The following is a 23,058-nucleotide window of genomic DNA, read 5'->3' on the forward strand; positions in this document are numbered from 1 at the left end:
TGGTTTGCTCTTAGTGGGACTATCATTTGTTTTTCAACAGGACAATGACCCAAATCACACCTCCAGGCTGTGTAAGGGCTATTTGACCAAGAAGGAGAGTGATGGAGTGCTGCATCAGATGACCTGGCCTACACAATCATCTGACCTCAACCCAATTGAGATGGTTTAGGATGAGTTGGACCGCGGAGTGAAGGAAAAGCAGCCAACAAGTGCTCAGCATATGTGGGAACTCCGTCAAGACTGTTGGAAAAGCATTCCTCATGAAGCTGGTTGAGAGAATGCCAAGAGTGTGCAAAGCTGTTATCAAGGCAAAGGGTGGCTACTTTGAAGAATCTAAAAATATTAAATATATTTTGATATGTTTAACACTTTTTTAGTTAATACATGATTCCATATATGTTATTTCATAGTTTTGATGTCTACACCATTATTCTACAATGTAAAAAATAGTAAAAATTAAGAAAAACTCTTGAATGAGTAGGTGTGTCCAAACTTTTGACTGGTACTGTATATTGCCACACAAGGCTTGCAGACGTAATTGCCGTTGCACAGCAGTACCCCCGCAACTCCGACACACATACACACACAAGCATACAGATATGCACGGAACAAACACATACAGCTAGCTTGCATGAAACATTGACATGAGAGAGGGACAACAGAGGGAGAGAAATGGAAGGAGGGAGAGAGGGAGGTAGAGACAGCCGAGTTCATCCAGGTGTAATATTGGTCTGTCCCAGAAACTTCCCGCAAAACACTCTGAAGCTGTTATCAGATCAGAAACCCAATTCCTCAAGTGCCTCCTGTGCCGAAACACCAAATGCATCTAACATTCTCCCTCCAACACGGCCTGTAACAATCCTGTCAATGCATTTACTAGGTGGTTTGCTCACAAATGCTTCAGCCACTACCAGGATACACAACATTATATCGGCAGCACTAGGCAGCGAAGAGGATGGCATGCGATTTACCCAAGGTAATAACTCCTGATCTGAGCTGATAACAATATCAATGCCGGGAGCAACTTTTTTCCCGCTCTGCAAGAGCAATGGGCAGTGAAAAGAGCCGAGACGGGAAAACACATGTGGATTGTTATTTTGAGGCAAAGTCAGGAGTTCTCAAGAACATAATAGACAACCATAACACATTAGAGCTATCATTATTGAACTCTCCAAAGTGGATTGAATTGATAACATAATTTGTTCCTCTATTTTGGCACCAATGGCACTATTACGTGCCATTTATAAATCAAGAGAAACAATGCTCTTAATCCAAACATGCAGTGTATAGCCTCAAACTGATCATATCTGCACACATTTTCGAAACAACACATCCTAAACTATATAATTGAAAAAAATGATCTCTTTACTAAGGGTAGGAAATCGAGTTAACAACTGATGACCAAGCTACACTCAAAGTCATAACACTGCTTCCCCTCTACTACCTCCTTCCCACCCTTTTCTCTGCCCAGCTACCCCCTGCACAGGAACAAGGAGGTAGTTACTGGGTTTTGACCAGCTGTGCCACGCTGACGCTGCCGGAACAGAAGTGTGGTATACGAACCGCCGTTACCCCAGTTCTGTTGACCTCCCCTGCCAAGCCACTGCGCTCGGCTCCCACTGAGAGGGAATAACATTGCCTGTTGTTTCCTGTGCATTAGGCTGCAATTTAGAACCCATTAATCCCCTCTTTAATCTGTGAAAAATTCACAACTGCGCTCAAAGAAGGCAGCTGCCTTCCAGGATGCCCTGCTTCCCCCTTCTGCCATCTCCCCGTACCCTAACACTCCTTATGAGAGACAGACAGGCCACGTATGGTGCTGCCCCACGTCTTCAAGGAAAGAGGGGGAGTAGGGGAAAGGGTGGGACAGAGGAGTGCGGGTGGGTGCTAACCCTCACTCCACAGGTGACCTCATGATCACAACAGCATCTTGTTGAATGACTTAACGTTGCGCCCAGCAGACATGTAATCCGGGATAATGCCCCTTTGCCGAGAGTGCTCCAATCTGGATAAAATCATCCCCTAGGAGTGAGATCCAAGAGCAAAGTCTCAGAGAGGGAGAGAAGGCGGGCTGTGGGTTGGGGGGATATTGGAGTATGTAACTCTGAATGGTAGGGAGGGGGTCTTTGGAGTATACTTATGAACAGTGATGCCATTGGAGAATTGTAATGAACTCCAGTAAACACGGTTTTATTTTTGTTGACTGCTTAAGAGGAAGCGAATCATTGCCTGGTTTGCAAGAATAGTTTCCAAACTAATCATTTTCCTTTCCTCCCTGACCGGAATCCGACTTCAAGAGATTCCATCCATTTAATCAGATGAAGCAGACAGATTCAATATGAAGAGAATAGAGAACATTGCATGTTTCAGAAATGATCTCTTACTTATGCTTGTTTGGCATCTGCTAAAGGCCCATGATGCAAGTATCAAGATACATGATGCATTACAACAAAGTACAAAGACAACAGCTGATTTAAATGCAATAGCTTTAATTACACGGTAACTCAATGATCGAATTACTCTAAAGCCATAACCTATTATAAATCATCAATGAAAGTGAAAAAACTAAAACATTGCCAGCTACTATGAAGGAAAAAACCTACTAAAACAATGTCTATTCACTCAACATAAACCCGTAACCTTATCTAATATTCTTGGAAATAACATTTCGTAAAATGACCCCTTTGAAGGCCTATCCATTGCTAACCACTGGGACCAAGAGCCAAAGCTTTCTAGAGACAGCTCCTGATTATTTATTCATATGTTTACTACCAGAAATATCTATCGGGAAACGTCAGCCTGGATCGGATTAGGCTTAATCTAGCATGACACAAAAATCAGCAGGGGTCATGGGCGACTGAGGTGATTTATATCACTAGCCTTGATGGAACACAAAGCACAAACAAGGAAACAAAGGCTAGCCCACAACGTCACACCCCAATGGAGGACATTAATATCAATCTCACGTGAAGACGTGGCCCGGCTAGGGTTACGTCCTCACCATGTGTAATCAACGAAGAGTGAAGAGTTAGGATAGAAGACATATTATGTGCCTTCCTCTATCTTCTTAGCCACCATGTTGACAACAGAAACAGGAAGATAGACCACAGCAGGAGCTGTGTGAGAAAGTCTGTATGATGAGCACAGGAGGGCTTGTGACAGCATATGGGAAAAATATAAATTAATTTGTTTTAGCTTGTGGTTGAAATGGCAAAATCTATTAATTACAATTGGATTATTATGTGTCATAATCCATACATTTACAAGGGGTTTAACACATGCATTGCTTACAAATAACTATTTAGAATGCAGAATGATGCATTAAAATGGAGACAAAATTGGCCAATGTCATTTGGGGATGATTTGTATTGTGAAATGTGATGGAGCGTTTTTTCTCTTTCAAAGAAGCGAAGAGATTTACTCTAAAATCCAAAAAACCAAACATGACATTGTGTTGACATTTAATTATGAAGCTATTAGGAATTTGGTATCAAAGCTTGTGTTCCGTGAAAAGCGGGTTTAGGTTCAGAATAGGCAGACAGTTAATAGACAGCAGTAAATTAAATAGAGGCTGGTGGGGTGCTAAGACCTTCTTTCCAGGGTTAAGAAACAGCTTAGTGTCATGGCGGGGTGGTGACTTAGCACTAGGAGGTCTAGGAGTGTGCTTGTGAGCTGGGAAGTAGGGAGGAAGCAAGACCACGGAGAGGGAGAAGGAGAGAGAGAGAGAGTGGAATGGTGTCCATTGCAGTGCTGCACTGCCCCCAGTGTGCAAACCGGAGGCCAGCAGAATGATTAGACGTGTTGCCTATAAGTACCATCCAAGCAACTACTGGACAGTTTGCTTATGGATTTAATAAGGAGGCCAGGGATCTGGGTCTAGTTTGAGAGAGAGAGTCACTCCATAAACCTCTGAGTGGTTTTTCGGTTCCAGTCTGCCACAGGGACAGGCATATCCAGTACAAGACTCTATTCTTAAACTGGCTCCCTCCACAGGGACTTTCTGTACTCAGAAATTCGAGCACCATTTACCTGACAGCAGAGATGGTATTCAATCACACTGTACCCCACAAGAGAGCCATGGATAAAGGAAAAGAGAGAGAAAGACAGAGAATGAGAGAGACGGACGAGGTCTTGGGACAGGTTTTGCCAGCGGTGGCTGCCTTCTTGGGGACAGTCTTTCAGGATCCTCCTGGCTCACACCGTGTCATCAGTCAGTAGCAGTCCAGGTGAGTGCCAGGGAGCGAGGGAAGGGAAGGTGCCCTACATACCCCTACATAGAGTACTGGCAGGATTGAGATCAGCACAACTCAGAACCACTCTCTCTCTCTCTCTCTCTCTCTCTCTCTCTCTCTCTCTCTCTCTCTCTCTCTCTCTCTCTCTCTCTCTCTCTCTCTCTCTCTCTCTCTCTCTCTCTCTCTCTCTCTCTCTCTCTCTCTCTCTCTCTCTCTCTCTGAGTCTCACTAGAGAATGTATCTCTCTAGAACTGTGAGTCTCAGCCTCACAATTCCCTCTGTCCCTTTTTCATAAAAGATATCGGCTGAAAGTAGCTGACGACATAAACAGAGTAATAATTTGTAAAACTAGAATTAGCTACAGGGGGATGTGTTCTCCCCAGAGGCTGGCAAAAGGCAAGCAGATGCAGGTTGTTATCTCCTGTTTACCTGCCAGGGCTTATATTATTTTCTATTATGGTAATAACAAACTCAGCTGAATTGCAGAGCAATCTCACACCTGTCTGCATTACCTGAGATATGTGCTGGTTGGTTTTTAGTTGTTTTTCCCAGAACTGAAAGCATCACCTGTAATGAAAGTATGATTCTGGTAAAATAACACACACAGAGCTGATGTATGGAGATCTATGCAGTGAGGTGATTAGAATGTACAATCTGTCTATATGTTATTTAAGCAGGTAGGCTATCATCATCAGGTAGTTTGTCAATGAGCTTCTTAGTTTAAATGGGAAACAATTTCTTGAGGTAGTCATTATGCACATGCAGTGATGGACACACATTAGGCAGACACCTAATGTTAGAGTTTAATTGTGTCCAATTTTAACTTATTTCCAGAGTACACTGATCTCTGAAAAAAAACTTCTGGTCATTAAGAAATAACCTGTGGAATACAGACACTATATAGCTACTCCGTATTTTCTAACTACTTCACAGAAAAACAGTATATTATTGTCAACATCTAACATAACCATCAAAACACATAGTACAACCGACAACCTCCTCAGACGTGATGTACAACTCCTGAACCAGTGGTGCTGAGAGCACTATTAACAGCTTTAGTACCAGAGTCAACATCAAATTAGTGAGTTGTGTAAGTGCGTCCGGGCATAATTTTTTCCCGCTTTAACATACGCGTACATCATTTCTAGTGCCTGGAATAGACATTGAAAAGGGCACCATAGGATGTGTTTGAAAGTGAAAACAAGCTTGACCTTTTGTAAAATTTGTGTGATTTACTTGACTCCTCTCTCTATGTGATATAGAGAACAAGGGGAAATACATTTCGGGAAAATAAATGAAGAGCTCATAACGACAGTTCCCTCTGCTGAAAATGTTCCGATCTCAAAACTCTCAGATTCAGTTCAATCTGACACAAATGAGAAAGATTTCCTCTTTCCACCGTTGATTTTGAACAAAAGGTTATGCCTCCCTCTGTGCACACACACACACACACACACACACACACACACACACACACACACACACACACACACACACACACACTGAGAGAGCTGAGGGACAGAACCCTGCTAAGATGGCTGCCCAGTGTGAGGGGTCAAACTTTGAAAAGAAGCTGTGACAGCTCCGCTGACACTGACACACTCTGGGATTAGCTCCTGTTCCCTTTGTGGGTCAGTTACCATGGCCACAGAGGAGCTAACACACTGTACACACACTCTCCCTACTCTGCGTGACCACGGAGGAGCTAACAAACTCTCTCTACTCTCTGAGTGACCATGGAGGAGTAAACACACTCCCTCTACTCTCTGAGTGAACACAGAGGAGTAAACACACTCCCTTTACTCTCTGAGTGAACACGGAGGAGTAAACACACTCCCTTTACTCTCTGAGTGACCACGGAGGAGTAAACACACTCCCTCTACTCTCTGAGTGAACACAGAGGAGTAAACACACTCCCTTTACTCTCTGAGTGACCACGGAGGAGTAAACACACTCCCTCTACTCTCTTAGTGACCACAGAGGAGTAAACACACTCCCTCTACTCTCTGAGTGACCACGGAGGAGTAAACACACTCCCTCTACTCTCTGAGTGACCACGGAGGAGTAAACACACTCCCTCTACTCTCTGAGTGAACACGGAGGAGTAAACACACTCTCTCTACTCTCTGCCTGGTCTCAGTCCAGCCACATCTCACCCAGAACCCACATAGTGAAGTTCCCAGACTTCTCACTGGTTAATGACAGCGAGAGTTCCATTATTTTCCAAAGACAACCACCTGGTGGCAAGTAGGGGAAACAACCGATCCATCCATCTTCATTTCTAACACACTGTCTAAGAACGAAATCACTTGCAGATTTGGTCCAAGGGGATAGTGTTGTTCAGAGTACTCTGCATTCTAAAGCACTACTTATCTTCCTCTGTGGTCTTGACCAATCCCCGGAACGTCTCCGGTAAAGACATTGTCAGAGTTTCAAAACAATGTGAGTCATGGGGAGCAAACGCTTCAACGAGCTGGGATGTGAGCACTCCAAGGAGCGTGCCGGATGAGTATATTCAGTCTGAAAAGGAGCATCTAACCAGCCTGACAGGGCACAAGCCATGATGAACTCCTGAGACAGGGCACCACCGGCTACAACTGTTAACAGCTCTAAACACAAGTATTCCATTATCATCCAGCAGTTTCCTCCCCATATAGCACAGTGACAGATCATTGAGGCAAAATAAGACAAATCTGACAGCATCAGCTCTGACAGCTCACAGCAGAGAACTTCAGAGAACATGCTCACAATTCACATGCAGTCACGAACCAACACAGATAATAACAGAAGGGCACTAGACAAATGCAGTGGATAAGAGGAAAAGAGCCAGTGGACTTACCATGTCCGGAGATCCACAGGAACACAACGACCCAGGGGAGCATGGCTGGAGAGGAAGAGGGTGAACCTCTGATACACAGTGGGCGAGTGTGTGAAATTAAAGTTGGCACACACACAACAGTGCTCTTCTGTGCAGTTCTGGATGGGTGTTACAGTCCCTCAATGATCTTCCTTTTGCCAGGGATATAGCTTTAACTCTTCTGTTCTGTCTTCCTCTCTTCTCCTCCTCTTCTTCTTCTCTCTCTCCTTCTCTCTATGTCACTCTTCAGAGTTGCCGGTGGTCAGCTTTGCTTCTCTCTCCTGTTGATGTGTAGACTCTCTCAGTGTGAGCTCACTCGCGTTCTCTCGCGCTTACGCTCGCTCGGTCTCACTGCCATTCCATTCTCATTCTCAGAGCATCACTGTCTCTACTGGCACTCTCTCTCTCTCTCTCTCTCTCTCTCTCTCTCTCTCTCTCTCTCTCTCTCTCTCTCTCTCTCTCTCTCTCTCTCTCTCTTTCTCTCTTTCTCTCTCTCTCGCCCACTCACTCAGTCAGTAGAGGCTCCTGGTAAGGCTCCACAATAAGACTCCTCCCTCCAGCTCCCTCTCTCCTTCTCCTCTGTCTCTTTCTCTCCGCCTGCCTGGCTGTTTCAGTGCCCGTGTCGGAGCCTGTGCCAGAGTGGGTCTGGCTGGGAGAATCCGCTTGCTCTAATCTCTGGGAACTAGGACCTCCATTGGAGGGCAGGCAGGAAGGCAGCTCCTCCAATTACATTTAAAAGAGGACCAGCTTTGGCTGCACTGGCCGCGGACAACACAGACGTCCACAAACAAAAGTGCAGCTTTCCTCCATGACTTCCGGCCTAACATGGAACTAGTATTCCGCAGTATCAGATCTGGGTTTGAACCAGTGTGTTTGCCACATAGAGCAGTGAGGATAAAGTAAACACATACATTAGAATTCAAGACCAATGTCCTATAATATTCATTAGCCTGCCATTTCCATCAGGAGTGAGTTAGATTTGCAGTCCTTCATTGATTGAGATCTAATGTAAAGGCTGTAAATCCCTCTAATGCAGTGCTTGCTAACAAATCTGTTTCACCTTGTAAATATTTAAAGGAGCATTCTTTCTTCATCTTTTAACTTGCCTGGCTCAACCAGTTTCCTATACCCAGTCTCATATTTCTAGAAATCAGAGTGCATGGAAAGCACTACAGGGCTACTTATAGCTACTAGGTTAAGGAAACCTTCTTTGTATTTGTATAAATTATTCAGCGAAAATAGCATTGTTTTTTACTGGCCTCCTACAAATGAATGTATACGGAAGTGCATGTGTAAATGAGGATATGTACTGTGAGTGTATGTGCCATCGTGTGTGTTTCTGTGTGTATGATGCTGGGATGTTATTTTGGACTGGAAATTAAACGGCCAAAGAAACATTTTTTTTTTTACAACCCTGCAGAAATATATTAGTTCACAGAGACTGAGCACACAATGTGCTCAAAGCCATGGGTGTTAGTTCAATGCTTTTATTTGGGCAGATTTCAAAATGAGAAACTCAGACAGATCACTCTTTCTACTCCAAGAAACAGAAGACAGGAATCAATATTTAACAGCAGCAGTTTTGTAGTTCTTGCTAGTTAGTTTACTTGATGCACTTCCGAGGCTGTTAGCAGAAGGACACAGTACTGTAGAAGTGCCACGTCTTCAGTTCAGAAAATATAGTACCTACAGCATATTGTGAAACTATGCATTCCAGTTGGCTTTCATATTAACATTAAAGAGACTTCATTCAGCGCAGTACATTATGTCCAATATCCTGAAATGACTCATCTATGACTAATGAAGTTGAGTGTGATTGAAATACAGTGCATTTGGAAAGTATTCAGACCCCTTTACTTTTTCCACATTTTGTTACGTTACAGCCTTATTCTAAAATGGATTGAATAAATCAAAATCCTTATTAATCTACACACAATACCCCATAATGCAAAGCGAAAACAGGTTTTAAGAATGTTGTGCAAATTTATAAATAAATAAAAAACCTTATTTACATAACAATTGCAATGATAATTGAAATTGAGCTCAGGTGCATCCTGTTTCCATTGATTATCCTTGAGATGTTTCTACAACCTGATTGGAGTCCACCTGTTGTAAATTAAATTGATTGGATGTGATTTGGAAGGCACACACCTGTCTATATAAGGTCCTACAGTTGACAGTGAATGTCAGAGCAAAAACCAAGCCATGTGGTCGAAGGAATTGTCCGTAGAGCTCTGAGACAGGATTGTGTCGAGGCACAGATCAGAGGAAGGGTACCAAAACATTTCTGCACAGTGGCCTCCATTATTCTTAAATGGAAGAAGTTTGGAACCATCAAGACTCTTCCTAGAGCAGGCTGCCCGGCCAAACTGAGCAATAGAGGGTGAAGGGCCTTGGTCAGGGAGGTGACCAAGAACCTGATGGTCACTCTGACAGAGCTCCAGAGTTCCTCTGTGGAGATGGGAGAACCTTCCAGAAGGACAACCATCTCTGCAGCACTCCACCAATCAGGCCTTTATGGTAGAGTGGCCAGATGGAAGACACTCCTCAGTAAAAGGCACGTGACAGCCTGCTTGGAGCTTTCCAAAAGGCACCCAACGGACTCTCAGACCATGAGAAACAAGATTTTCTGGTCTGATGAAACCAAGATTGAACTCTTTGGCCTGAATGCCAAGCGTCACATCTGGAGGAAACCTGGCACCATCCCTACGGTGAAGCATGGGGGTGGCAGCATCATGCTGTGGAGATGTTTTTCAGTGGCAGGGACTGGGAGACTAGTCAGGATCGAGGGAAAGATGAACGGAGCAAAGTACAGAGAGATCCTTGATGAAAACCTGCTCAGGACCTCAGACTGGCACAAAGGTTCACCTTTCAACAGAACAACGACCCTAAGCACACAGCCAAGACAACACAGGAGTGGCTTTGGGACAAGTCTCTGAATGTCCTTGAGTGGCCCAGCCAGAGCCCGGACTTGAACCCGATCGAACATCTCTGGAGAAACTTGAAAATAGCTGTGCAGCGACACTTCCCAACCAACCTGACAGAGCTTGAGAGGATCTGCAGAGAAGAATGGGAGAAACTCCCCAAATACAGGTGTGCCAAGCTTGTAGCGTCATACCCAAGAAGACTCGAGGCTGTAATCGTTGCCAAAGGTGCTTCAACAAAGTACTGAGTAAAGGGTCTGAATACTTACGTAAATGTCATATTTCAGTTTTTTTGTATTGTGTGTAGATTGATGAGGGAACATTTTGTTTAATCAATTTTAGAATAAGGCTGTAACGTAACAAAATGTGAAAATATCAAGTAGTCTGAATACTTTCCGAATGCACAGTAATTTAACATCCAAGAAAGGATGCGGTCGTCAGTCAGTTAGAACAAATATAGCATAGGATCTAATTTACCTTTATATCGTGACCACTTGGGTACCAACGGTAAGCACGGCATGGGGTCTAGACTTCAAATCCATTTTATAAAGATAATTACATGAATGCAGTATTGACTATATAATCCATTCAAAAGGCCGGGCCATGACAAGTAGTCTTTTCATCAGCAAGGGCTCCACACGGAAACATTGCAACACAGTAGGGAAAGGGACACAAACAGATTAGCATTTTGTCCAAGAATAAACTGAGCATGACACAGGGAAAAAAAAAAACAATGGAACTTATATGGAACTTATGCTGGCTGCACGATGCTTGCTGTCCTTCCCAGGTTTAAGAGCTTATTTTACTATCCGTAGAACCCACTGTCAAAAGGACATAAGGGGAAAACAGTGAAGACAGTGATGTTAATATGTCAATTCTAGCAGTAAATCTCCCATAATTTTAACTACAGGTAATTCCTACTATACTACTGAATACTATACAAGTTACTGCAAGGTCGTTCTATCTTAACCTGGTTATTGAAATCACATTGCCAATGTAAACATCACAGCCATGCCTCAATACAAGACAACAACACCGTATTGAAGCAGCTGTCATGCTTTGACAAAGGCAAGCAGAAAAAAGGGTGGTCTAGAATCTTAGGACTGGCTGTACTTTTATTTCCTAATAACCATTCTAGCATGAACATATGCAACATGTTCATACTGTCAACAGTTTGCTTTGTTTTTGTATGTCATAATATGGTCCATAAACCCAGCTTTAGAACCATTTTCATGTCTGGGAAGAATCCCCAAAATGTATGTTATGAAAAAAATACACTTATTTTTTTGCAAAACCCAAAAGCCTTAACACTGGGATTAGAAATTGATTTCCATGTTAGCCAGGTTTCAGGACCAACAACATTAGCGGGCAGCAGGCAGACTGGTTTTCTCACTTGGAGAAATGGCAATACATCTTATTTATGCATACTTTCTCATGCCTTCATCTCAAGGTGCTGCACAACACATACATCTCCACCCCACTCGCAGTACGGCCCAGAGGCATGGCAGCAGCTCCAAACTAATGTAATTAATTAAGTAGAGCTGCTACGTGACCTTTGAAACTTGAAGGCTTAAAAATTACCTGGAACAAATTGAGCATCAATCCAAAACTCGGATTCAGAGCAGACGAGTAACTGCGAAGCACTGAATGTCAGATGGTCTACCAGGGAAGATATAATACCAAATTGGCATGGAAAAGAAAAAGAAAAGTCTCTGACTGGAGCAGTAAAACCCAGCTTCCCTGAAACCTACGCTAACAAATATGAATTCAAGTCTATAAATCAATTCAGTCACAGCATGCTAACCATGAAAACCCCCCAGAAACACATGAGATGTGTTTTGAAGATGTACCATAAACATCTTAAGCTCAGTGGTAACTATAAACTCATTTTGGCTCCCTCCCCTCCTCCCAATACCAGATGAACTGCGAGAAGAGGAGACATTCCTACACTCAGTGACATAAAGATGACGGACAGGTCCTCAGTTTTTGAGCTAAATGGATAGTGACATGCCTGTTTATTTATCTGGGGCTGCATATCCCCTACTTGCCGCTGAAAAGCTCCTAACGCTTCTACGAATGCGTGTGCCTGTCGGTGTGTGTCGATTGTGTGTGTGTGTGTGTGTGTGTGTGTGTGTCACCTAGGTGTGTTTCTAGCAATTTATGTTCGAAATGAGTATATCAGCCTCTTGTATTCAAGGAAGGACATCCGCTCAATCTTTGTCAGTCAGATTCCCGGAAAGGGAGATGTCTCCAACCCAGATGTGTTTGATTCTTATTCTAATCAACCCTGTACAGCTCAGCAGCAGAGGCTCTAAATTAATGGAATTAAATAGGAGGGCAACAGGTCGGGAAACAGAAGACAGACGAGACCTTGTCTTCTCCCGGCATGCTTTTTAAGATAAAGACATTGCATAATCTTCAGGGATGTTGGGGCATATTCTTGAATTAAGTTTTACCCTGCGACAAATAGGAAGCCTATTGTGGCTGAATGAGTTATAATTTGTGTTAAGTATTAAAGTATTTTAATCATAGAATTACCACTGTTCAATGGCAAAGTAGTCAAACTCCAGGGCACTTCTTACAGTTACTTTGCTGGTGGTTCTTCTGAGGCAGCCAGGCCCAACTTCAAGGCATCAAAATCAAACTCAAATTCTCTGAGACACAACCAAGGCTTAGCCGAGAGCTTCACTGCCTCCGCTCCAGACAAGATCACACAGCCCCAGGCCTGGCTGTGCCACACGACCCCTTCACATTTGAATTTCATCTGCATTGCATTGAAGGAGATGCAGTTTTACATGCTATGCAAAGACTGTATGGATTTGTTTACCTCGCCTTGTCTGATGTTAAGCGAACAGTGCAGTGGTCAGCAACAGTCTGCACCTTGAGGGACTTGTCACAGGTCAGAGGGCTTTTGCAAATGTCAAGCTTGCCTCATTGATTGAGAGGAAAATTAGAAAAATGTTTTTACATTTGAAAGACTGACTATCGACATCTTCATTGATGACTGCCCTCTCCTGACACACTGATCTGTAAACAACAGCAACGGGTTGAACTGTCGATGTGCCCTCAGGCTGTGGGAAGAACACTCTCTCTACATGGCAGCAAGAGAATACTGCTCATCTCTGTTAACACTACGGTGATACTGGAAATGAAAGTAGCTCTCTGAACCATTCATGCAGATGTTTTTATTAGCCTTACTGTAATGTATGCTGGATGCTCTCCAGTGACAACCACTAATGTCTTTTCAAATAGGTCTCATGCATTTCTCCTCTTAGAATGAAAATGTGTCATCGGTCTCATGCATTCCTCTGTTTAGAATGAAAATGTGTCATTATAAAAATGCATGGTTGAACAAATCAGTTCAAGCATGAAAGTAGTATTTGGCCTACATTACATACCAAATTATATACTGTAATACAATATCACTGATATATTGTATAGTTGATCTATATGAACATGAGTGAATACATTGAGATCCACTAGATACTTCAATCTCCCAGTTTGTGTTAGAAAAGCGGATTGATGTATTTTGAGTTAAAAGTAGAAAAAAAAAGACATCCATCCATATGGAAAACATTCCTATTGAGTGAATATGGTAACTGTTTTTATGCATGTGGGGTGATAGAGGGGGTTCCACATACATTTAGAGGGGAAAATGCTGATGTTTGTGCCGCATGGCATCACAGTAAAACACTGAAAAATACGCTGATTCAGCCCATTATTAGCATAAATTAATATTCAGTTTGGAAATATTTTGCCACTGGTCCCAATTGAAAATGCAAAGTGAAGCAGCCAATATGCTCAATTTCCACACCTTTGAAGCAGCCGGCAGCCCTAAACCCAACCCTCACCCTCTCACACAAGTTACTCCTGAGATATGGAGGAATGCACTTAAAAACATATGGAGGGGTGGTTGATCCCAATCTGCATTTATTTGAAGGTGCTAGCTGCACATGTGGACAGTTGTGGTGTTTTTTAAAACTCATAGCTAGAACTTCAAGAGACAAACAACCACACAGATTAGACCTACACCTCAAGGATTTAATATCTAAAAACATTGCATCACCATTCATTATGGCAGAATATGTATTTAAGAAATAAATAATGTTAATGAAATAACAAAACCATACTGTACAACAACACACAATGTCCAAAAACATTTATTTTATTTCATTTTATTTTTTATATTTTTATAGAGCCTCTTAAGACCTATCCTAATAACTGTAATTTTATCCAGACTAAGCTAAGAGACTGGTAAATGACAGCATTTTAGCAACATGAAATCTTATTAAAGATCTGTTTATATACACACCCAGGAAGAATATAAAACTGTTTTTTAAAATGTTCTGACAAGCGAGCTGTCAGGGCGTGTGTAGGTGTAGTGTAGGAAATCAAATGCAGGACGCCGACTGTAGGTTCCAAATGCTGTATTTCTGGCCCAACACAGGCAACAGGACAACTAAGCCCAAACAGCTAAACTACGCACAAGGCGAAAAGGCAAATGCGCACAAACAGGTGCGACAAACGAAGTGGTGCACGAACAAGTGCAACTGTGCTCCAGCGCAGTGGAGAAAATATGCTCAACCGAGCAAACACAACACTGACGAAAAACAATCATACACAACACATGACAAACACAACGAGAAACTTATAGGACACTAATTACGTAAAACAGAAACAGGTGTGACACAAACAGACAAAAGCAAACGAACATGAAACATCTATCGGTGGCAGCTAGAATTCCGGAGACGACGAGCGCCGAAGCCTGCCCGAACAAGGAGGGAGAGGCAGCCTTGGCCGAAACCGTGACAGTACCCCCCTTGACGCGCGGCTCCAGACGCGCGCCCGACTCCGGCCTCGGGGCGGCCAGGGGCGCGGCGCAGGGCGCGTCGGATGCCTCCGATGGAACTCCGTCAGGAGCGACGGGTCCAACACGTCTCTCCCTCGGCACCCAGCACCGCTCCTCCGGACCGTACCCCTCCCACTCCACTAGATACTGGAGACCCCCCATCCGGCGTCTCGAATCCAAGATGGATCTCACGGAGTACGCCGGTGCCCCCTCGATGTCCAACGGGGGCGGAGGAGTCTCCAAGATCTCATCTTCTTGGAGTGGGCCCTTACCACCGGCCTGAGAAGGGACACAATGGAACGAGGGGTTAATACACTTATACTCCACAGGAAGCTGTAATCTATAACAAACCTCGTTCAACCTCCTCAGGACTTTAAATGGCCCTACAAACCGCCCGACCCAGTTTCCGACAGGGCAGGCGGAGGGGCAGGTTTCTGGTAGAGAGCCAGACTCGATCACCAGGTGCGTACACCGGTGCCTCACTGCGGTGGAGATCAGCGCTCGCCTTCTGACGTCGGAGGGCCCGCTGCAGGTGGACGTGTGCAGCGTTCCAAGTCTCCTCCGAGCGCCGCGCCCACTCATCCACCGCAGGAGCCTCGATCTGGCTCTGCTGCCAGGGTGCCAGAACCGGCTGGTAACCTAACACACATTGAAATGGGGTTAGGTTCGTGGAGGAATGGCGTAGGGAATTCTGGGCCATCTCGGCCCAGGGAACGTACCTTGACCACTCCTCCGGCCGGTCCCGGCAGTATGTTCTGAGAAACCTACCCACATCCTGGTTTACGCGTTCCACCTGCCCATTGCTCTCCGGGTGGTAGCCCGAGGTGAGGCTCACCGAGACCCCCAACCGCTCCATAAACGCTCTCCAGACCCTGGAGGTGAATTGGGGACCCCGATCAGCCACAATGTCCTCGGGCACCCCGTAGTGCCGGAACACATGGGTAAACAGTGCCTCGGCAGTTTGCAGGGCCGTAGGAAGACCCGGCATGGGGAGCAAACGACAGGCCTTAGAGAACCGGTCCACAACGACCAGGATGGTAGTATTCCCTTGGGAGAGGGAAGGTCAGTTATAAAATCCACCGAGAGGTGGGACCATGGTCGTTGTGGAACGGGCAGGGGCAGTAACTTACCCCTAGGCAGATGTCTAGGCGCCTTACACTGGGCGCACACCGAGCAGGAGGAAACATAAACCCTCACATCCCTGGCCAACGTGGGCCACCAATATTTGGCACTAAGACAGTGCACTGTCCGGCCGATACCGGGTGTCCAGAGGAGGGTGACGTGTGAGCCCAATAGATCAATCGATCCCGACACTCGAGCGGAACATACTTCCCGACCCTCCGGGCATTGTGGTGGACTAGGGTCGGTGCGTAATGCCCGCTCGAGCTCAGAATCGAGCTCCCACACCACCGGTGCCACTAGACACGACTCCGGCAGTATGGGAGTGGGCTCCACGAACCTCTCCTCCCCGTCATACAGCCGAGACAGCGCATCTGCCTTCCCGTTTTGTGACCCAGGGATGTAGGTGATCTTAAAAGAGAAACGGGTCAAAAACATACTCCATCTAGCCTGCCGAGGGTTCAGCCTCCTCGCTGCCCGGATGTACTCCAGGTTACGGTGGTCCGTCAAAATGAGGAAAGGGTGTTGAGCCCCCTCAAGCCAGTGCCTCCACACCTTAAGGGCCTGTACCACAGCTAACAGCTCCCTGTCCCCTATGTCATAATTTCGCTCCGCCGGGCTGAGCTTCTTGGAATAGAAGGCACAGGGGCGGAGTTTAGGTGGCGCGCCTGACCGTTGTGAAAGCACGGCGCCAATACCGGCCTCAGACGCGTCCACCTCTACCTGAAATGGTAAAGAGGGATCCGGATGCGCCAGCACCGGGAGCCGAGGTAAACAGGTCCTTCAGCCTCCCAAACGCCCTGTCCGCCTCGACTGACCACTGCAGACGCACGGACCCCCCTTCAAGAGAGACGTGATGGGAGCTGCCACTTGCCCAAAACCCCGGATAAACCTCCGGTAGTAATTCGCAAACCCCAAAAATTGCTGCACCTCTTTCACAGTGGTTGGTGTTTGCCAATTACGCACGCCGAGCCTTCGGTCTACCTCCATCTTCACCCCTGACGCTGACAACTGATACCCCAAAAAGGAGATCGACTCCTGGAAAAACAGACACTTCTCTGCCTTCACATACAGGTCGTGCTCCACCAGCCTCAAAAACACTCTGCGCACCAGGGCCACATGCTCGACACGGGTAGGTGAGTACACGAGAATGTCATCTATGTACACAACGACTCCCTGTCCATGCATGTCCCTGAAGATCTCATCCACAAATGATTGGAAAACCGACGGAGCATTCATCAACCCGTATGGCATGACTAGATACTCGTAATGGCCCGAGGTGGTACTAAAGGCTGTTTTCCATTCATCATCCTTCTTGATGCGCACCAAGTTGTACACGCGCTCCTGAGATCTAATTTCGTGAAGAAACGCGCCCCATGCAACGACTCAGTCATGGTCGCAATCAGCGGGAGTGGATAACTATACTTCACCGTAATCTGATTGAGACCACGGTAATCGATGCACGGACGCAAACCACCATCCTTCTTCTTCACGAAAAAGAAACTCGAGGACGCGGGGAAGTGGACGGCCGTATGTATCCTTGTCTCAGCGATTCGTCTATGTAAATCTCCATAGCTTTCTTCTTCTCCTGAGACAGAGGATACACATGACTCCGTGGGAGCGCAGCTCCCTGCCTGAAGGTTTATCGCACAATCCCCCTGCCTATGGGGTGGCAACCGCGTCGCCCTCGCCTTACTAAACGCGATAGCCAAATCCCCATACTCAGGTGGAATGTGCAATGCGGGCACCTGGTTTGGACTCTCCACCGAGGTAGCCCCTACGGAAACGCCCAAACATCTACCCACACACTGAGCAGACCACTCCATCAGAGCCCTCTCCTGCCACGAAATCACTGGGTTATGGGTACTCAACCAGGGCATGCCCAGCACCACCGGATACGCAGGAGAGTCAATCAGGAACAGCTGAATCATCTCCTGATGATCCCCCTGCGCACACATCCTAAGTGGCGCCGTGACCTCCTGATCAAGCCCGTACCCAACGGACGACTATCTAGGGCGTGAACGGGAAAAGGAACATCAACAGGAATGAGGGGAATCCCTAACGCTAAATAAAACTTTTTTATCAATAAAATTCCCAGCTGCGCCTGAATCTACCAGCGCCTTATGCTGGGCATGAGGTGCTACCTGTGGAAAACATACAGGCATACAGAAATGGGCAACAGAGAGCTCTGGGTGAGTGGGGCGCCTACTCACCTGGAAGGAATCCCCAGTGCGGGGCCTGTCGTCATCTCCCCTAGGAGGCCATCCCCAGCACCTAGCCGCGGTGTGTCCTCCCCCGACCACAGTTGGTGCAGTGGATGGACCCCCTAGCCTGCCGACCCCTCCTCTCTCTAGCGCCAGCGCCCCGAGCTCCATGGGACAAGGCTCGGAGGCGCTGGAGGGTGGAAATGGACGGACCCTCCGCAAGACGTCCGCGGGTAGCCAGCAGGTTATCCAGCCTGATGGACATATCCACCAGCTGGTCGAAAGTGAGACTGGTGTCCCTGCACGCCAGCTCCCGACGGACGTCCTCACGTAGGCTGCATCGGTATAGATCGATGAGGGCCCGATCATTCCACCCTGCATCTGCCGCAGAGTACGGAATTCGAGCGCGAATTCCTGGGCACTTCTCCTCCCCTGTCGGAGGAAGACCAGACGCTCCCCGCCGCTTTTCCCCTCCGGGGATGGTCAAACACCGCCCTGAAGCGGCGGGAGAACTTCGGTGTACGTGATGGTCGTGGCGTCGATCTTCCTCCACTCCGCGTTGGCCCACTCCAACGCTTTTCCCGGCCAGGCAGGAGATCAGGGCGGACACGCTCTCATGCCCTGAAGGTACCGGGTGCACGGTGGCCAGGTATAGCTCTACCTGGAGCAGGAATCCTTGACACCCAGCCGCTGTCCCGTCGTAAGCCCTCGGGAGAGATAGTCGGACTCCTCGAGGTTCCGGGCGCTGGAATGGGCGGGCTGGCCGATGGTGCTGGCAGGGCGGGCGGTGGTGGAGGCGAACCCCAGCCTCGGAGTGTGGTAATCACCTCCTGCAGGGCGTTCCCCATCTGCAGGAGTTGCTCTTGCTGGTCCCGAACCTGGGCTTCCAGTCTTGTCTGGGCTGCTTCGGCTCCCTGCTGATTCCATGACTGGTGTATGATTCTGTCAGGGCGTGTGTAGGTGTAGTGTAGGAAATCAAATGCAGGGACGCCGACTGTAGGTTCCAAATGCTGTATTTCTGGCCCAACACAGGCAACAGGACAACTAAGCCCAAACAGCTAAACTACGCACAAGGCGAAAAGGCAAATGCGCACAAACAGGTGCGACAAACGAAGTGGTGCACGAACAAGTGCAACTGTGCTCCAGCGCAGTGGAGAAAATATGCTCAACCGAGCAAACACAACACTGACGAAAAACAATCATACACAACACATGACAAACACAACGAGAAACTTATAGGACACTAATTACGTAAAACAGAAACAGGTGTGACACAAACAGACAAAAGCAAACGAACATGAAACATCTATCGGTGGCAGCTAGAATTCCGGAGACGACGAGCGCCGAAGCCTGCCCGAACAAGGAGGAGAGGCAGCCTCGGCCGAAACCGTGACAGAGCACTATTGTCATTTTCTCATTTTCATAAATTTTTAGATTGTTTGGGAATTACGTATACTAAGGCATTTGTGAAAATTCTATAGCAATATAGAGTAGGAACGTGGCCGTGCGTTGGGACAATTAATAGACACTGCAGTAAATAAAACCTAATAAAAATATCGGTCTCGACCAAGACCGGAGTCTACGCAGACCGGTGTGGCATAGCCAATCAGAGGTACAGTAGTCATTTATGCAAACAAGCCATTTTCCACACAGGCCTGCTATCATTCACTTTAAACTGGACTGAGCGGAAATGGAGGAAAACTAGACTCCCTGCGGACCTGGCATCTTTTCACTCCCTCCTCTCTACATTCTCTTCATCTGTTTCTGCTGCTAAAGCCACTTTCTACCACTCTAAATTCCAAGCATCTGCCTCTAACCCTAGGAAGCTCTTTTCCACCTTCTCCCCCCTGCTGAATCCTCCTCCCCCTCCCCTCCCCTCCCCTCCTCCCTCTCTGTGGATGACTTCATCAACCATTTTGAAAAGAAGGTTGACGACATCCGATCCTCGTTTATTAAGTCAAATGACACTGCTGGTCCTGCTCACACTGCCCTACCCTATGCTTTGACTTCTTTCTCCCCTCTCTCTCCAGATAAAATCTTGCGACTTCTGACGGCCGGCTGCCCAACAACCTGCCCGCTTGACCCTATCCCCTCCTCTCTTCTCCAGACCATCTCCGGTGACCTTCTCCCTTACCTCACCTCACTCATCAACTCATCCTTGACCGCTGGCTATGTCTCTTCCGTCTTCAAGAGAGCGAGAGTTGCACCCCTTCTCAAAAAACCAACACTCGATCCCTCTGATGTCAACAACTACAGACCAGTATCCCTTCTTTCTTTTCTCTCCAAAACGCCTGAGCGTGCCGTCTTTAGCCAACTCTCTTGCTATCTCTCTCAGAATGACCTTCTTGATCCAAACCAGTCAGGTTTCAAGACTGGTCATTCAACTGAGACTGCTCTTCTCTGTGTCACGGAGGCTCTCCGCACTGCTAAAGCTAACTCTCTCTCCTCTGCTCTTGTCATTCTAGACCTGTCTGCTGCCTTTGATACTGTGAACCATCAGATCCTCCTCTCCACCCTCTCCGAGCTGGGCATCTCCGGCGCGGCTCACTCTTGGATTGCGTCCTACCTGACCGGTCGCTCCTACCAAGTGGCATGGTGAGAATCTGTCTCCGCACCACGTGCTCTCACCACTGGTGTCCCCAAGGGCTCAGTTCTAGGCCCTCTCCTATTCTCGCTATACACCAAGTCACTTGGTTCTGTCATATCCTCACATGGCCTCTCCTATCATTGCTACGCAGACGACACACAACTAATCTTCTCCTTTCCCCCTTCTGATAACCAGGTGGCGAATCGCATCTCTGCATGTCTGGCAGACACATCAGTGTGGATGACGGATCACTACCTCAAGCTGAACCTCGGCAAGACGGAGCTGCTCTTCCTCCCGGGGAAGGACTGCTCGTGACATGATCTCGCCATCACGGTTGACAACTCCGTTGTGTCCTCCTCCCAGAGTGCGAAGAGCCTTGGCGTGACACTGGACAACACCCTGTCATTCTCCGCTAACATCAAGGCGGTGACCCGATCCTGTAGGTTCATGCTCTACAACATTCGGAGAGTACGACCCTGCCTTACACAGGAAGCGGCACAGGTCCTAATCCAGGCACTTGTCTTCTCCCGTCTGGATTACTGCAACTCGCTGTTGGCTGGGCTCCCTGCCTGTGCCATTAAACCCCTACAACTCATCCAGAATGCCGCAGCCCATCTGAGTTCAACCTTCCCAAGTTCTCTCACGTCACCCCGCTCCTCCGCACACTCCACTGGCTTCCAGTTGAAGCTCGCATCTGCTACAAGACCATGGTGCTTGCCTACGGAGCTGTGAGGGGAACGGCACCTCCGTACCTTCAGGCTCTGATCAGTCCCTACACCCAAACGAGGGCATTGCGTTCATCCACCTCTGGCCTGCTGGCCCCCCTACCTCTGCGGAAGCACAGTTCCCGCTCAGCCCAGTCAAAACTGTTCGCTGCTCTGGCACCCCAATGGTGGAACAAGCTCCCTCACGACGCCAGGACAGCGGAGTCACTCACCACCTTCCGGAGACACTTGAAACCCCACCTCTTTAAGGAATACCTGGGATAGGATAAAGTAATCCTTCTACCCCCCCTTACCCCACCCCCCAAAAAATAAAGAAACATATTGTAAAGTGGTTATCCCACTGGCTATAAGGTGAATGCACCAATTTGTAAGTCGCTCTGGATAAGAGTGTCTGCTAAATGACGTAAATGTAATGTGAAATGTGTGTTTACAGGCAGTTGCAACAGCTCGACTAAAGATTATTAGAACACATTCTCCAAAAGCCACCAAATACTCCTGAATCTGCAAGTATGTAAATACCACGGGAGTCCTCTTACATTTGGAAACTTTACAGTCCTATTGATCAAACAACCATGAAAAGGTAGGCTCTCTTTCCCTCAGTTATGCACATCGATAACAACAAGATCAACAACTAATGCTATCCAGAGAAAGAGGAGCTCAAATCTAATGAAGGAACATTAGATAAACCCTCTCAAACTTTTGCAGCTAGTTACCCATCAAAATTGCACTGATAAACGATGGGGTGTTGTAGCCTATTCATCCTTCTGCAGCTTGCAGAAGAATGAATACCAATGCATTCATTCTTGTCCCAACCAAGCACCCAAGCTAGCTGGCTAAAGTTGGCTAGCTTGATAGCTAGCTACTTCCAGACACAAATGAGAGAAAACCTCACTCTGACCATGTTACTCTCAGTAGCAGAGCTGCTTAGGCTGTAAACATGTTATCTACAGCGTTCGTGGCTATCTATTACTTTTTTTTGCCTACATTTATTCACACACCTGCAACTCTAGCTGTGTATAGCCACCAAAAAACTATATGAGGGGGAAAAGTCAGTCACTCACCCACTCCTCCAATGACATTACATGACATCCTCCTAGCAGCTAGCTATCTAGCTAACGTTAGGCACCGTGTTTTTAGCTTGCTACATAAATAGATACGCTAGCCTATTAGCCATGTTATGACTGACTTGTGATCATTGCCCATGCTGGTTTGATTGTATTGACATTCCCAGACTTAGTTACATTCATCTTTTTTTGTCCAAAATATTGAGTCATTGAAACTGAAACAATGCATACCAAATGAAGGCAACAAACAATGTACCAGGCCAGCTGTGATTTACAACCTGATAGCAATCATTTTTGGACTACCAACAAATGTATTGGTGAATTATATTAATCATGCAGTGAACTGCATCCATCTATTCTGCAAACAATGCCTTAGTGTACGTCATGGAATGTTGAGTCAAATATAACCTATTTTTAAAACCTCTTATGAAGTTGGTTTTGTAGCATCAACTGGGAATTGTATATGTTTGACTGATATTATGATTGTCTGTTTGTTT

General features: G+C 46.6%; 1 protein-coding gene across 4 annotated transcripts in view; it reads right to left on the reverse strand.

Moving 5' to 3' along the window:
- LOC121568045 (kin of IRRE-like protein 3) overlaps positions 1 to 7,547 on the reverse strand; it is a 202,316-nt gene extending 194,769 nt beyond the window's left edge. For all 4 annotated transcript variants that reach the window (XM_041878609.2, XM_041878608.2, XM_041878607.2 and 1 more), the window contains exon 1: positions 7,072 to 7,547. In XM_041878609.2, the coding sequence (XP_041734543.1) occupies positions 7,072 to 7,114 (43 nt within the window). In that variant the 5' untranslated portion in view covers positions 7,115 to 7,547. The remainder of the gene's footprint in view (positions 1 to 7,071) is intronic.
- Between the last annotated feature and the right edge of the window lie 15,511 nt (positions 7,548 to 23,058).

The sequence above is a fragment of the Coregonus clupeaformis genome, chromosome 6 (assembly GCF_020615455.1).
Source record: "Coregonus clupeaformis isolate EN_2021a chromosome 6, ASM2061545v1, whole genome shotgun sequence".
Taxonomy (NCBI): Eukaryota; Metazoa; Chordata; class Actinopteri; order Salmoniformes; family Salmonidae; genus Coregonus; species Coregonus clupeaformis.